A 14,901-nucleotide genomic window follows, 5' to 3' on the forward strand; every position below is an offset into this window, starting at 1 on the left:
CTTAGTACCTTAGTGATGATGTCACTGACTGTAACTGCGGGCTTCATCCACCAGGGTGCGGGCACCGTCGCTCCTGCACATGCTCAGTCCAGCCCCTGCAACATCACGACGTCTGATGGAGTCTCTGGTCTGGACTCCGTGTCTGTGGTGGTCAGCACACCTGGCCGAGGCTGCAACTTCACACTGAGCTCACCTGGCACAGGGGGTGAAGGCAGGGAGTGCAGAAAGGGAGGGAACGGAGAGGGAGATGAGGAGGGAGAGGGGGAGGAGGAAGGAGAAGAAGTCTTCACCTGCGAGCTGGATCACCTGGAGGCCGGGACCAGCTACCTGCTGCTCATCAGCTCGCAGATGGACCAGGAGGAGGCCAACATCACGCTGCACACCAGTAAGTCCACCAGCACCAGCTCGCCTGCACCAGTCCAGACCAGTAGAGACTGTTGGAGCCCAGTAGGGACCCTTACAGACTGTTAGACACCAGCAGAGGCAAATAGAGACTGTTGGAGACCAGTAGGGACCATTATAGACTGTTGGAGACCCAGTAGGTACCAGCAGAGACCAATAGAGACTGTTGGAGACCTGTAGGGACCAGAAAGAACATGTAGAGACTGTTGGAGGCCAGTAGAGCCTGCTGGACACCAGTAGAGACCAATAGAGACTGTTGGTGACTTGTAGGGACCAGTAAGAACACGTAGAGACTATTGGAGACCAGTAGAGACTGCTGGAGACCTGTAGAGACCAGTATAGACTGTAAGAGACCAGTAGGGACCAGGAGAAACACTTCAACCTGGAAAAAAGCTCAACACTCAATTTCATTGGCTTTCAGTCGCTGGTCAGATAACAGCTCTTGTCCCGCCGTGTGTATGTGTGTGTGTGTGTGTGTGTGTGTGTGTGTGTGTGTTTGTTGGAGGGAGAGAGCTAAAGTTGTGGAGCTTCCCCTCTCTGTAGCTCTGTGATTAGCCACAGGAACTGCAGCCCTGCTGAGGGAGAGTGATAGACCAGTAAAAGTACATGTACACTGTGTGTGTGTGTGTGTGTGTGTGTGTGTGTTGTGTCCTCACTGGCGGGCCTCCAGAACAGAAGTTGGACCTCCAGTGTGTATTTCCATGGTGGGCAGAGCTCAGGGTTCAGCCATTTCCTGCCTCCATTGTTTCTTTGTTCAGAGCCGAACACTGGGAAAGGGTGTGTGTGTGTGTATGTGTGTGTGTGTAGCAGGGCGTTGTCCACACTGACCTTTCTCCAGCACAACAAACACTTGCCCTTTGCTGTTTGTGGTATGTGACCTTTAGCGATCACAGGACTCTTTGACTTCACCTGGCTTCTCCAGCGGTGATGGAGGCTCCGCCCACCCACCCCGCAGTAGCAGCATCTCCTCCAGTTGGTGGGCTGCTTCCTCTGGGTTTCAGCACCACCTTCGTGCAGAAGCTGTTTGTGGTGGAGACTCAGATGTCACAGCCTGATAATATTGTTCAGTCTGGAGTGCCAGCAGCCACACACACACACACACACACACACACACACACACACACACACACACGCACCAGGAAGGTGTGTGTGTGTGTGTGTGTGTGTGTGTGTGTGTGTGTGTGTGTGTGCGCGTGTGTGTGTCCTGTGGTGCCTGTGTTTGAAGCTCACAGATGGAGGTGATGATGCTCTTCCTGATGCTGGAGGCAGATAAGATCCCTTGAAGTTGTTTTGTCTTTTTTTTTCACACTAAATCTGTGTGTGTGTGTGTGTGTGTGTGTCAGGGCCGTCAGTGGTCAGCAGCTTGAGGGTGACCTCCAAGACCTCCAGCAGTCTGACTCTGTCCTGGCAGGCCGGACCAGGGAGGACCCAGAGATTCAGGCTGCAGCTGTGGGACCATACTGGTCAGTCTGTTTGTATGTCTGTCTATCTGTCTGTCTGTCTGTCCCTGGACTGGTCATGTGACCTCCGCCCTCCCACCACTGCCCCCTGCAGGCCTATTGCTGAACGAGACACTGGAAAGCACGGCGACGCAGCGCACCCTGGTGGCTCTGACGCCTGGCCGCCGCTACAACATCAGCCTGGCGGCGGAGGCCGGAGGGCTGCAGAGCCCCGCCCACCTGGAGGAGCAGACAGGTAGGGGAGGGTTAGGAGGAGCTGAGGGGGTTGGGGTGCTGTGGAACCACACCCCCCTGGAGGAGCAGACAGCCTCCACTCTGACGTTTCCCTCTGCTGCTCCGCAGCTCCGGCGGCGGCGGCTGACATCATTGGCCGAGCCGACGGCGCCACCTTGCAGGTGTCGTGGCGGCGGCCCGACGGTGACCTGGATGACGTGGTCGTCAGCGTGTCGGCCAATGGCAGCAGCCAATGGACGGCCACGCTGGTGCCCGACACCACCAATGTGTCGCTGGGTCATGTGACCCCCGGCACCGTCTACCTGGTGTCAGTGCAGTCCAGGAGCGGCGAGCTGACCAACCAATCAGAGGCCTTCATCAGGACAGGTGGGTTTTTTTCTTTTGTTTTCCTCTTCCTCCTCTCGTCGCACGCTGGACGTCGTTTCATGGTGTCCACTTCCTGTCCCGCCCCCAGTGCCGGCGCCAGCAACCCTCCTAGCCCTCGGCGCCTCCCCCTCCTCCCCTAGCGGGCTGCTCCTGACCTGGGTGCCCCCTGCAGGCCACTGGGAGAACTACCAGCTGCAGCTGCTGGAGCTGGATAGCTCGGGGTTGGTAGGTGGCACTGCTGCCACTGCTGCCACGGTGGGGCGGGAGGCGGTGAGCTACAGCTTCCTGGGGACGGGGCTAACTCCTGGGAGGAGCTACCGGGCCGTGCTGACGGTCCAGAGTGGAGGACTGCTGGCCCAGAGCACCGCTGACGGAACCACAGGTAAGAAACACAGCCACAACTGGAGAGAGGACAGAGGTCAGAGGTCAAGAACCAACTAAACACCTGGGTGTGTGTGTGTGTGTTTGCATCTATTTGCGTATGTGTCTGTGTATGTGTGTGTGTGTGTAGTTCCAGCCCCGGTCGTTGACCTCCACATCCAGCACTCAGATGAGACGTTGCTCAGCGTCATGTGGAGCCACGCCCCCTTTGGCTGGCGAGACGGCTACTTCCTCACCCTATTGCACGGTGAGTCAGTCATTTCCTTACCCCTCCCCTGCACACACACATTACACCTTCCTGACCAGCGATGGTGGCGCCCTGCAGGCAACGCCACGGTGGACACCAGGGTTGTGGGGCCAGACAGGAGGGAGTGCACCTTCAACGTGCTGACACCAGGGCGGGGCTACACCATCGCCGTGGCGACCGTCAGCGGCAACCTGAGCAGCTCTGTCTCAGTGGAGGGCAGGACAGGTGAGTCCAGGCGCCGCCCACCACCGCCATGACACCACCCACTCCTGCCGACAACTCACCTGTGCCTGTGTGTTTGTGTGTGTGTGTGTGTGTGTGTGTGTGTGTGTGTGTGTGTGTCAGTGCCCACGGCTCTGAGCAGCCTCACCCTCAGGAGCTCTGGGGTCTCCAGCCTGCAGGCGTCCTGGAAGAAACCAGCAGGAGACGTGGACTTCTACAGATTGACGTTGCTGCAGGACAGGTAGGTCACCAGACCACAGCTCCACCCCTGCACCCCCAGGTCAAAAGTCATCAGATCACCTGTCTTTCAGGCCTTTATTTTTGTATTGCGGTCTGATGGAGGAAAAATACTTTTTTGGGCCGTATGGGGTCTTGGACTGCAGTACCACCAGTGGCCTCTGGGGAATAAAACTAACACCTCCATTGTGGTCCCTGTGCTACTGCAGCCTGGTGATCCAGAACCACAGTGTTCCAGTGGGCTCCTCCTCCCTGCTACTGGATGGACTGACCCCTGGCGCCCTCTACAGGCTGCAGGCGGCCACTGTCAGCAGGCAGCTGCAGTCCAGGAGCGTCAGTCTGGAGGGGCGGACAGGTGAGACGGACCGGTGGTCACCGCCACGTCCTGTTCGAGCCAGAGAGCAGGCGTCTGATTGGCTGTCATTGTCGCATCGCAGCGCCGGCGGCCGTCACCGCCGTCACCACCACCAACGCAGGCAAGTCGGACTCGCTGTGCGTGTCTTGGCGGCCGGCGGCCGGCGTGCTGGACGACTACCTGGTGAGCCTGCAGGTGTCCGGCCGACCCGTCCACACGGTGGCGCTGCTGAGCTCCTCGCCGCCGCACTGCTGCTTCCGCTCGCTGGAGGCGGGGCGACTCTACACTGCCGTCATCACCACCAGGAGCAGCGGCCTGGAGAATCACACCACCGTGCAAGCCCGCACACGTCAGTCACCGCCCTCACACCTGCTGCTGGTCACATGACCCCGCCCAGTCACATGACCCTGTCTGACACCCAAAACATGCTGCTGTTTGCAGAGCCTGCAGCCGTCCAGAACCCCACGGCCGTCCACTCAGCCAGCGACGACTCCCTGAGGGTGAGACACCTGTCTCACTGACCTCACCTCTCACTGACCTCACTTGTCTCACTAACCTCACCTGTCTCACTACTCTCACCTATGTCACTATTCCCACTGACCTCACCCGTCTCACCTCTTATTGACCTCACCTGTCTCACCTCCTCCCCGTGTCTCCTGTCTTTCCAGGTATACTGGCGGGATGCAGCCGGTGACCTGGACCACTATGTGGTGCTGATCCGCTACAACCACTCGGTGCTGCAGAACAAGAGCGTGTCGGCCGCCACCAACCAGTGCGACTTCTCCTCGCTGACGGCCGGGCGCCTCTACACCGTCACCGTGGAGACCTGGAGCGGCGAGCTCAGCAGCAGCGTCTCCACCGACGGACGCACTTGTGAGAGAGAGGGGGGCGTGAGGGGGAGGGAGGGAGAAATACAGAAGAGAAACAAATCACCTGCAGCATCTGTTTTTGTTTGTGACTGTGTTTGTGTGTGTGTGTGTGTGTGTCTCAGTCCCAGCAGCTGTTGGAAACTTGTCTCTCAGTGACGCAGGAACAAGTGACCTGACCGTCACCTGGAGCCCCGCCCCCGGAGACGTGGACCACTACGAGGTACTGTATGTATGTGTGTGTGTGTGTGTGTGTGTGTGTGCGTGTTGATAAACACCATGTTGTGTCAAGTATGTCACTAACCCCACCCCCTCCCTGGCTCCTCCCCCCCGCAGGTTACGCTGCTCTTCAACGATTCCCGGGTCGTCCCCCCGGTGGCGCTGTCCAGCCAGGTGCAGCGCCACCGCCTGACCTCGCTGACCCCCGGCCGCCTCTACAAGATCGGCGTGTCGACCTTCAGCGGACCCAACCAGAGGGCCCAGTTCATCAAGGGCCGCACTGGTGAGACCCCCCACCACCCACCACCACCACAAACCTCTGAGACTCAGTGTGACTGAAGCCCCTTCCCCCTCCCTCACCTGCAGTTCCCAGCGTGGTGGGGAACCTCCATCTGGTGGCCCCCCGGCCAGGACCCTCCGACCCTGCTGGGGTTCTGCAGGCGTCCTGGACCCCCGGGGACGGAGACCTGGACCTGTACGCGATCTCACTGTCCACCACTGTGAGTCTGTCTGTCGCACAAAACACAACACAACACATGGAAAACTCAACAACCCTGTTCCTTCTATACTCACACTGACACACCTACACAGTGGCTTCACATGTCAGAGGAAAAACATTCTCAAATAAAGAAAATGTATGATAATAATAATAATAAGAAGGGTTGTTTAATGGTATAATTAATAATTGAGAAAGTTAAAATTGGGATAAGACGAGAAAAGCATTTGCTTCTTCTTATTCCATTTCAGAAAAAAAAGAAAGAAGAACCAAACTGGAAATAGTTGTTTGCATGCTGCTTTTTTGTTAATTCTTTGCATTAATTTTGTCTACACAAAACTTTGATTTTAAGATATGTTTTTGATTGCTGCTGTTTTTCTTAAATTGTTTGAAATAAAGAAAAAATAATAATCAAACAATAACGATGAGAAAAATACATTACAGAAAGTGACAAGAACATGACATTATCATCATTATGATTACTATGACTAATAATAATCATTCTTATTTGAATGAAATTAATGTTGCCTGTTTTTGTGAACTGTTGAATTTTGGTTTGGTTTTAACTGAACAAAACTTTATCTTGTGGACTGAACGGCTACTTCCTGTTTCCAGAACGGCTCCGTCATCGAGACCCGCCCCGTCCCCAAATATGTAACCTCGCTGGACTTTGTGGACCTGGTTCCTGGCAAAGCCTACACTGTGACCGTCCAATCACAGAGTGGGACGCTAACCAACAGCCAAGCAGCCACAGGCCGCACCGGTAAGACCCAGCCCAGCCCCCCTGGTGGGCTGTGATTGGTTGTGAGTGGCCATTGATTGGCTGTGACTGGCTGTGATTGCCTCTGATTGGCTGCTGATGCTGGTGTCTCCTCCCTGCAGCTCCAGGCAGCGTGACAGCGCTGCAGGCCGACAACGAGCACACCACCCACAGCCTGACGGTGAGCTGGGAGCGGCCGCTGGGCATCTATGACGCCTTCAGGCTGCAGTTGCTGGAGCAGGAGGGCCCCCTGCTGGCCAATCACACGCTGCCCGCCAACAGCCGCAGCCAGCGGCTGGGCGGCCTGGTAGCGGGGAGGCGCTACCGCGTCAAAGTGGTGACATTGAGCGCCGGCGTCCCGTCTGCAGAGGTCACAGCCGAGGGACAGACACGTGAGTGACGGGCGCCCCCTGCTGGTGGATTTTTGGGGGAAATAAAAATATGTGTGAGACCGGAACGTGTGGTGTCTGTGTGTGCAGGACCGGCCGCCGTAGGCAACTTGAGTGTGGCGGCAGCCAACTGCTCCTCCCTCTCCTTCACCTGGACACCGTCCAACGGCCACGTGGACGTCTACGACCTGTCGCTGTTCAGGGTCTCTGAGGGACGGCAACCTGCAGGGGGCGCCAGAGGGCCTCACCAGGTCAGTCCACAGCATTTCCCGCCAATTACCGCATACACTGAAACATTTTATGTATATATACATAGGCCTATATAATATATCTATATTTTTGAAAGATTAAAAGTCCATTACTTAAAAATCTACAAGAGAAATATTTTTTTTATTTCCTGATGGGGAAAAATGCTTTTTGAGCCATATGGAGTTTTTGGCTGCAGTACCTGAAGTGGCCACTGCAGATGAATCACGATATTCTGCGATAATCGCGATAATGTGCCAAATTGCCAGTCTGGTATCCAGTTGTGTGAATACATCCATTGTTATTGCTCTCAAACTCTGGACACTGGAGTGGCGTGATGATGATGTGCTGACGCCTACCGTCCTGCAGGGGGAGCTGGTGGACCTGCAGAAGGTGCCTGCGGCGGCGACTGACAACTGCGTGTTCTCGGGCCTGACTGCAGGAAGTCTGTACCGGCTGCAGGTGGTGAGCTGGAGCCGAGGGTTGAGCAGCGACTCAGCCGTGCTCGCCAGGACAGGTCAGAGCCGCTCAGCCAATCAGCAGCCTCCTGGGCTGCATGATGATGATGATGATGATGAAGATGATGATTATAATCATGCTTCTTCTTCTTCTTCTTCTTCTCCATTCATCATCATCTCCTTCTTCTTCATCTTCTCTATATTCTTCCTCTTCTTCTTGTGCATCCTCAGCTCCAGCCCCGGTGTCGTCCCTGGAGCTGCAGAGCTCAGGACGGACAGACAGACTGATGGCCAGCTGGCAGCCTGGGGTGGGCAGCTGGAGCAGCTATCAGGTGACCCCTGCACACTTTAATAAATCAATCAATCAACCAACTAAACTAATTCGCATCCATGGCGCATCTCAAAGTGCTTTGTACAACCAACTGAATACTCCAGAACAGCAGGGGGCGACAGTGGCCGGAAAAAACTTCCCTGTAGGAAGAAACCCAGAGCAGATCCGAACTCCACCTCCTCTTCCTCCTGCTCTCAGGGTGCTTGGGGTCTGCTGAGCCTCTCCCAGCTGTCATAGGGTGACGGCAGGGTGACACCCTGGACCAGTGGCCACTTTTTAGCCACACACAGAGACAAACAACCATTCACACCACACTCACACACACATTTGATTTGATTTAGACAATATAGAGTTTCCAATTCACCTCACATGCATGTTTTTGGAGCGTAAGAGGAAGCTGGAGAACATGGAGAGAACACATGCAGATGCAAACTCCACACAGAAATCGAACCCATTACCTCCTTGCTGTGAGGTAAGAAGGTAATTGACCCCTCCCTTTCCCCTCTACCTCTCCCTCTCGCCCTCAGGTCAACCTGTACGACCCCTCTGGGGCTGCCGTGGCCGCACAGACCCTTGGGGCAGAGCACACCAGTCACATGTTCTCCGGGCTGACCCCTGGTCGGCTGTATCGCGCCGAGGTCATCACGCACAGTGGCGAGCTGGCCAATAGCGCGGCGGCGTTCGGACGCACATGTGAGCAGACGGCCTGACAAACAGACAGACAGACAGACAAGCTGCGTTTCCATGACAGGTTTTCGCAAAATAAAAGCGGTCTTTCTAAAATTTCAGCAAAGTACAATTGCGATTTGCAGGTGTTTCCATTGAATGGTGCGAAGCACATAAGCTGTAAAGTTTACGTTTGTTTGCCGTCAAGAATGGTTGTTATATTTTTATCTTTATGATTACATGTAAAAAAGATTCCGTGTCCTCCTCCGTCCAATCATGACGAGCCATTTTCACATGAAGTGAACTGGTCACGTGATCTCGTACATCACGTCCGCTGACGCAATATTGCCATGTTTAGGTTTTGCAATAATTCTAGGGGTGATGGAAACGCAGCTTCTGACAGACATACGGGTGGGGGAGGGGTGGAGGAGGGGTGGAGGAGGAGCCAGTTACTTCACACCGCTGTCTCGGGCCTCTGCTGCAGCTCCGGAGCCGCCCACCCACCTGTCCGTCAAGCAGGGCGGGGCCAGCGACGACGCAGCGGTGGAGCTGAGCTGGTCCGGCCCCACCTCTGGAGACTACGACAGCTTCCAGCTGCAGTGGAGCCCCCCGGACCCTCTGACCGTCACAAAGCTGGGGCTGCGGCGCCGCCTCCTGGCCGACCTGGTCCCTGGCCGCCGCTACAACCTCAGCCTGATCACCGTCAGCGGGGGCGGGGCCAGGCCATTGCCTGCCGCCACCAGCCTGCCCATCCACAGCAGCGTCCGAACCAGTAAGTCGCAGAGCAGCCAGCCAGCCACCAGGGGGCAGCGCCCTCGATGGCAGCCGCACTCCTCTTGCCTTACCGTGATTATTTTTTGACCTTATTATTTTGTATTTATTATACAGTCAAAGACACTAAAAACTTTGCAGATGATGTTTAAAGTTAAAAATCAAACACGAACAACAAAAATAAAAGTATATATAAAGAGATGACATTTTTAAAGTACAATTGTGCAACTCACTGATGTGTTGTTACATCTCCTCCTCCTCCTCCTCCTCCCTCCTCCTCCTCCTCATCTCCCCCTCCACCTGCTGCTCCTCCTCCTCCTTAGGCCCGGCCCCTCTGAAGGCCATCCACTGCTTCCCGCTCTCCTCCTCCTCGCTCTCCTGTTCCTGGTCTCCTCCCCTCTCAGACTTTGACTCCTACGAGGTGGAGTGTCGGCGGAGCGACGACGGCGAGCTGAGCTCGGCGCTGCGGCTGCCGGGGGGCGTGGCCGGCGTGACGCTGGAGCGGCTGGAGGCCTACAGGAAGTACACGGTGACTGTGAGGGTGTCGTCAGCCGGACACACCAGCCCCCCCAGCACACACTGCACCGCCACCATGATCGACCGTGAGGCTCTCTCGCTCGCTCTCACACACACACACACACACACACACACACACACTCACACACACACACACACACACACACACACACACACACACACACACACACACACACACACACACACACACACACACACACACACCGCATTTAAATAAAGCTGCTGCTGAAGTAGGACTGTCCACCAGAGACCTGGAGCAGTTTCATAATTAACTTCAGACTCAGACAGGAAGTAGTTTTCCTGTCTGAGTCTGCTGGTCTGACTGGAACAATGTGAGTCCCTGATGTGAGAGCACGACTCTGATCAGTCGCCCAGAGAGTCCGGCTTCCTCCTTCACACTCCGCTGGGGAGACAACAGTCGCAGTGACCCAGAAGAAAAGTTCCCTGTCTGTCTGTCTGTCTGTTTGCCTGTTTGTTTGCCTGTCTGTCACAAGGTCTGCCTGCCTGCCTGTCTGTCTGTCTGTCTGTCCTTCCGTCCGTCCGTCTGCCTGCCTGTCTGTCTGTCTGTCTGCCTGTCTGTCTAATAAACCAAAAAAACAAATCAATCAGGAAAATCAACCACCCAATCCGCTCCCTCCCTTTTCCCCAGGCCCTCCGGTCCCGACTGATAGCGTGCGTGTCAGCGAGAGGTCAAAGGTCACCTCGTCCTCCATCCTCTTCCGCTTCAACTGCTCCTGGTTCAGTGACGCCAACGGCGCCGTGCGATACTTTGCGGTGATCGTGGCCGAGTCCGACGGTAGGCAGGCAGTGAAGGGTCGGGGGGGATGGCCCCGCCCACAAGTGAGATCGTCATGTGACCGCGACACCAGGCTGACCGTCTTGTGCCTGTTTGTTTTGTTTTCTTTCGCGGCTGCAGCCACCGAGACGCTGCAGCCGGAGCAGCGCCACCCGCTGCCGTCGCACCGCGACTACGCCGCCAACTCCTCGGTGCGGGCCTACCAAACCGCCTACTTCTCCAGCCGCTGCCCGCAGGACGCTGACGCCGCCGCCGCCGGCGCGCCACAAGTGGTGGAGGTCAATCTGGGGGCGGGGAGCGAGCGGCTGGGCGGGGCCTGTGACCGTTACCACGACTACGACGGACACCTCTACCTAAGCGACAGCTACGGAGGCTTCTGTGACGGGCCGCTCAAGGCCAAGACCTCCTACAGGTACTGCGTCAACACACACACACACACACACACACACACACACACACACACACACACACACACACACAGCTGAGTATAGAGTTAGCACTAGTTAACACTGCTTTTTTCATTTTGTGTGTGTGTGTGTGTGTGTGTGTGTGTGTGTGTGTGTGTGCAGGCTGAGTGTGCGGGCCTTCACTAGGCTGTTTGACGAGAACCACCGGGAGCTCCCAGAGCCGCTCTTCACTGACACCTTCCTGTCTGCACCAATCAGGACTCACGCAGGTCAGACACGCCCCCCTCCCCCCCACCCTACCCCACCCACCCACACACACACGTGCTCATCTCACCGTGTTGTTGTTGTGCTGCTGTTGTCAGAGCCTCTAGGGGGCGTGGTGGAGGGCCTCTCTGCAGGGATGTTCCTCATCGGGATGACGGTGGCCGTCATCTCTCTGCTGGTCTACAGGCAGAGGCTGCGCAAAGTGTGAGTGCACACACACACACACACACACACACACACACACACACACACACAGACACACACACACACACACACACACACACACACACACACACACACACACGACCTCCTCTAAATGTGTGTGTGTGTGTGTGTCTGTGTGTGTCTGTGCAGGGCGGTCCAGGAGAACCCGGTGGTGAGGATGAGCATGTGGAAGGAGGCTCCTGCTGCAGGGCTGTATGTAGGTGTGAGGAGGTAAGAGAAGCTGATGATGATGATGATGACAATGGTGAAAATGATGATGATGATGATGATGATGACAGCTGATCACTCTTGTTGTGTTGTGTTGCAGCAATCGCCGTGTCACCAGGTGAGTCTATCCAGCCAGACTGACTTCATGTTCGCAGCGTGCGCACCCCGACTGAGTCAGATCCTCTCTCTCTCTCTCTCTCTCTCTCTCTCTCCAGTCCAGTCAAGGCCTGTCACTTTGAGTCCCACCTCAACAAGCTGCTGGCCGACTCCAACTACCTGCTGTCGGAGGAGTTTGAGGTACCAGGCAGTGATGCCACACTGTTGCCACTGTTTGCTACTGTGGCTGCAAACATCGTCCTGATTGACCGGCCGATTGTCCCCCGCCCCCCCCGTCTGTGCAGGACCTGAAGGACGTGGGCCGCAACCAGACCATGGACGTGGCCCGAGTGCCTGAGAACAGAGGGAAGAATCGCTACAACAACATCCTGCCCTGTAAGACCTGCTGCACCTGCATCGCCTACTGCACCTTCATCACATGCTGCTCCTGCTGCTCCTGCATCACCTGCAGCACCTGCTTCATCTGCAGCTCCTGCATCACTTGTCAGACAGTCCATCTCCAGCTTCATCTCTTGTCTGTTTCCAGATGATTCCACCAGAGTGAAGCTGTCCTACCTGGAGGATGACCCCTGTTCTGACTACATCAACGCCAGCTACGTACCGGTATGCACACACACACACACACACACACACACACACACACACACACACACACACACACACACACACACACACACACACACACACACACACACACACACACACAGGTGTGACACTGGTATGTTTGCAGGGCAACAACTACCGCAGGGAGTATATCGCCACCCAGGGGCCGCTGCCCGGCACCAAGGATGACTTCTGGAGGATGGTGTGGGAACACGGCGTCAACAACGTGGTCATGGTGACGCAGTGTGTGGAGAAGGGACGGGTGAGTTGTCCTGAAGAACTGTTCTTTAAGGTTCTACTGTTCTTTACTCGCCCGGCCTCCAGACTGACCTCTAGGTTGACCTCTGGAGTTTACTTTCAGGCTGACCTCCAAGTTGACCTCTAGCTTGACCTTCAGACAAACATCAGCTGACCCCCAGCCTGCCTCCAGACTGACCTCTAGGTTGACTTCCAGAGTGACCTCTAAGATGACCTCCAGGCTGTGTTGTCCTTCCACAGGTCAAGTGTGACCAGTACTGGCCGGCAGACAGAGAGCCGCTCTACTACGGTGAGCTGGTGGTCCAGATGCTGTCGGAGTCGGTGCTGCCTGAGTGGACCATCAGAGAGTTCAAGATCAGCTCGGTACGTACCTCCACACCCTTCGTCTTCCGCCAACAGGAAGTGATGTCACTGACTATGGACCACTGCACTGTGACAGGAGAGCAGCTGCAGTTACCCCCGAGTCCTGCGGCACTTCCACTACACCGTGTGGCCAGACCATGGGGTGCCGGACAGCACCGAGTCCCTGATCCAGTTCGCCAGGACGGTCCGGGACTACGTGGACCGCTTGCCGTCCACCGGCGCCACCGTGGTGCACTGCAGGTGAGAGAGGGGAAGTCCAGGAGGAAGTCCAGGGGGAGATCAGGGAGGAGGACCAGGAGGAGGTCAGGAAGGAGGACCAGGAGGAGGTCAGGAAGGAGGTCAGGGAGGAGGTCCAGGAGGCGGTCAGGAAGGAGGACCAGGAGGAGGTCAGGAAGGAGGTCAGGGAGGAGGTCCAGGAGGCGGTCAGGAAGAAGGTCAGGGAGGAGGTCGGGGAGGAGGTCAGGAAGGAGGTCAGGGAGGATCAGGAGAAGGTCAGAGGGCCTCCAGTTGTCCTGCTGCTGCTGCTCACACAGACCTGTGTGTGTGTTTTTGCGTGTGTGTGTGTGTGTTTGTCAGTGCTGGTGTGGGCCGCACTGGGACCTTCATGGCTCTGGACCGGGTTCTGCAGCAGCTGGACTCCAAGGGCACCATCGACCTCTACGGCTGTGTGTTTGACCTTCGGCTGCACCGCCAGCACATGGTCCAGACGGAGGTAATGGGTTAGTGTGGGCGCCCCCTGGCTGCAGCTGTCAGAGTGCGGCTGACCCTCTGACTGTGTTGCAGTGCCAGTACACCTTCCTGCACCAGTGTGTCCGGGACGTCCTGAGGGCCAGGAAGCACCGCGGAGAGCAGGAGAACCCCCTCTACCCCATCTACGAAAACTTCAACCCCGAGTACTGCCGAGGTGAGATGCCCCCTCCCATCCCGCCCCCTGGCCTTCTCTGGTCCCTGGCCCTGATTCTGTCTCCTTCCCTTTAGATTTCATCTACACCGGCCGTTAGACAAGAAGGTCTTCCAGCTGACCCAGATTCCAGCTTCACAACGTTCTACCAGCGAACAGACAGACAGACAAGGTTTCAGGTGAAGGTCTGGTGAAGGTCTTTGTGACAAACACGGAGAAAATATTATTTCCTAAAACCTCGGAGGGACGAGCGGCTTGATCTCAGGTGTCGGCTAGCGCTGTTCGCACTGTTAGGAGGCTAACTGAATGCTAACAGTGAAGGAAAGAGCCATTCTGATTACTATTTTTTTTTTTTTTTTTACCACTATGTTCTCACTCACTGCTCCGTATAAGCTGTGTATTTGACACGTTTTGCTGTATGTAAATATAGATGTAATACTCTTTAACATAATAAAGTCCACTGTAATATTAATAATACATTTAATGTGTCACATTTATCAATGCAAAGCCTTTGTGAAGCATCAATGATTATAACCTGCTGTGTTCACACTTTTGTTTCCTAGAAACTCGAGATTTGGCTACGACTTTAATATTTAAAACTAAACGACTGGAAACAAACAAAAAAATAGTATCTGGGGATTAAATTTTTCTTATTGCCATCATATCAAATGAATCTCTACGGGTGTTTCAGCCTAGATTAAAACACAATCTGAAAATGACTAAAACATGATTAATAATCTTTTTTTTATTGTGGGCTTATCTCCTCAAAGTTTTGGTCTTTGAAAATGATGATACTTTCCCCCACTTGTTATTTTCAAAATTGTTATTTTTATATTTTGACTTTTGATAACAAGCTGTCAGGTCACTGTAAACTGGAACGCTAAAATTGTTTATTAAAATTATTTACAAACTTTTGTCTAGTTTGTATTTTTTCTGAATATTAATTATTTTATGTACAAACTATATAAAATATAATATATAATATAATATAATTTAGATATATCTTTCTGAGGGCAGTTTGACCACTGCCTCACTTACTGCCTTTACAGTCTGTGGCCACTAGAGGTCACCAGCATCACCATCATCAGAACAACCAACTCACCATGCTTATCTGGAG

General features: G+C 54.8%; 1 protein-coding gene across 7 annotated transcripts in view; it reads left to right on the forward strand.

Annotated features, from left to right (window-relative positions):
- ptprb (protein tyrosine phosphatase receptor type b) overlaps positions 1–14,901 on the forward strand; it is a 38,300-nt gene continuing 23,399 nt past the window's right edge. For 6 of the 7 annotated variants that reach the window (XR_012928843.1, XR_012928847.1, XR_012928846.1 and 3 more), the window contains exons 1-38: positions 1–385; positions 1,746–1,865; positions 1,957–2,097; positions 2,205–2,462; positions 2,551–2,844; positions 2,974–3,090; positions 3,169–3,315; positions 3,436–3,553; positions 3,759–3,904; positions 3,987–4,253; positions 4,346–4,404; positions 4,573–4,777; positions 4,896–4,993; positions 5,107–5,272; positions 5,356–5,489; positions 6,101–6,248; positions 6,368–6,637; positions 6,725–6,885; positions 7,250–7,397; positions 7,570–7,670; positions 8,197–8,362; positions 8,820–9,107; positions 9,430–9,708; positions 10,293–10,439; positions 10,560–10,851; positions 11,009–11,115; positions 11,209–11,314; positions 11,465–11,545; positions 11,643–11,660; positions 11,758–11,839; positions 11,944–12,034; positions 12,186–12,262; positions 12,390–12,524; positions 12,761–12,883; positions 12,960–13,123; positions 13,460–13,595; positions 13,667–13,787; positions 13,862–13,963. Coding sequence is in view for 1 of the 7 variants with exons in the window: in XM_076043996.1 (XP_075900111.1) it covers positions 16–385; positions 1,746–1,865; positions 1,957–2,097; positions 2,205–2,462; positions 2,551–2,844; positions 2,974–3,090; positions 3,169–3,315; positions 3,436–3,553; positions 3,759–3,904; positions 3,987–4,253; positions 4,346–4,404; positions 4,573–4,777; positions 4,896–4,993; positions 5,107–5,272; positions 5,356–5,489; positions 6,101–6,248; positions 6,368–6,637; positions 6,725–6,885; positions 7,250–7,397; positions 7,570–7,670; positions 8,197–8,362; positions 8,820–9,107; positions 9,430–9,708; positions 10,293–10,439; positions 10,560–10,851; positions 11,009–11,115; positions 11,209–11,314; positions 11,465–11,545; positions 11,643–11,660; positions 11,758–11,839; positions 11,944–12,034; positions 12,186–12,262; positions 12,390–12,524; positions 12,761–12,883; positions 12,960–13,123; positions 13,460–13,595; positions 13,667–13,787; positions 13,862–13,884 (5,904 nt within the window). In the remaining 6 variants the exon portion in view is untranslated. Of the gene's footprint in view, positions 386–1,745; positions 1,866–1,956; positions 2,098–2,204; positions 2,463–2,550; positions 2,845–2,973; positions 3,091–3,168; positions 3,316–3,435; positions 3,554–3,758; positions 3,905–3,986; positions 4,254–4,345; positions 4,405–4,572; positions 4,778–4,895; positions 4,994–5,106; positions 5,273–5,355; positions 5,490–6,100; positions 6,249–6,367; positions 6,638–6,724; positions 6,886–7,249; positions 7,398–7,569; positions 7,671–8,196; positions 8,363–8,819; positions 9,108–9,429; positions 9,709–10,292; positions 10,440–10,559; positions 10,852–11,008; positions 11,116–11,208; positions 11,315–11,464; positions 11,546–11,642; positions 11,661–11,757; positions 11,840–11,943; positions 12,035–12,185; positions 12,263–12,389; positions 12,525–12,760; positions 12,884–12,959; positions 13,124–13,459; positions 13,596–13,666; positions 13,788–13,861; positions 14,699–14,901 lie in introns of those variants that run through there. The other variant, XM_076043996.1, reaches the window with a different exon arrangement.

Source organism: Nelusetta ayraudi, unplaced genomic scaffold, assembly GCF_046127955.1.
Source record: "Nelusetta ayraudi isolate G7.1 ecotype Tasmania unplaced genomic scaffold, CSIRO-AGI_Nayr_v1 ptg000079l, whole genome shotgun sequence".
Taxonomy (NCBI): Eukaryota; Metazoa; Chordata; class Actinopteri; order Tetraodontiformes; family Monacanthidae; genus Nelusetta; species Nelusetta ayraudi.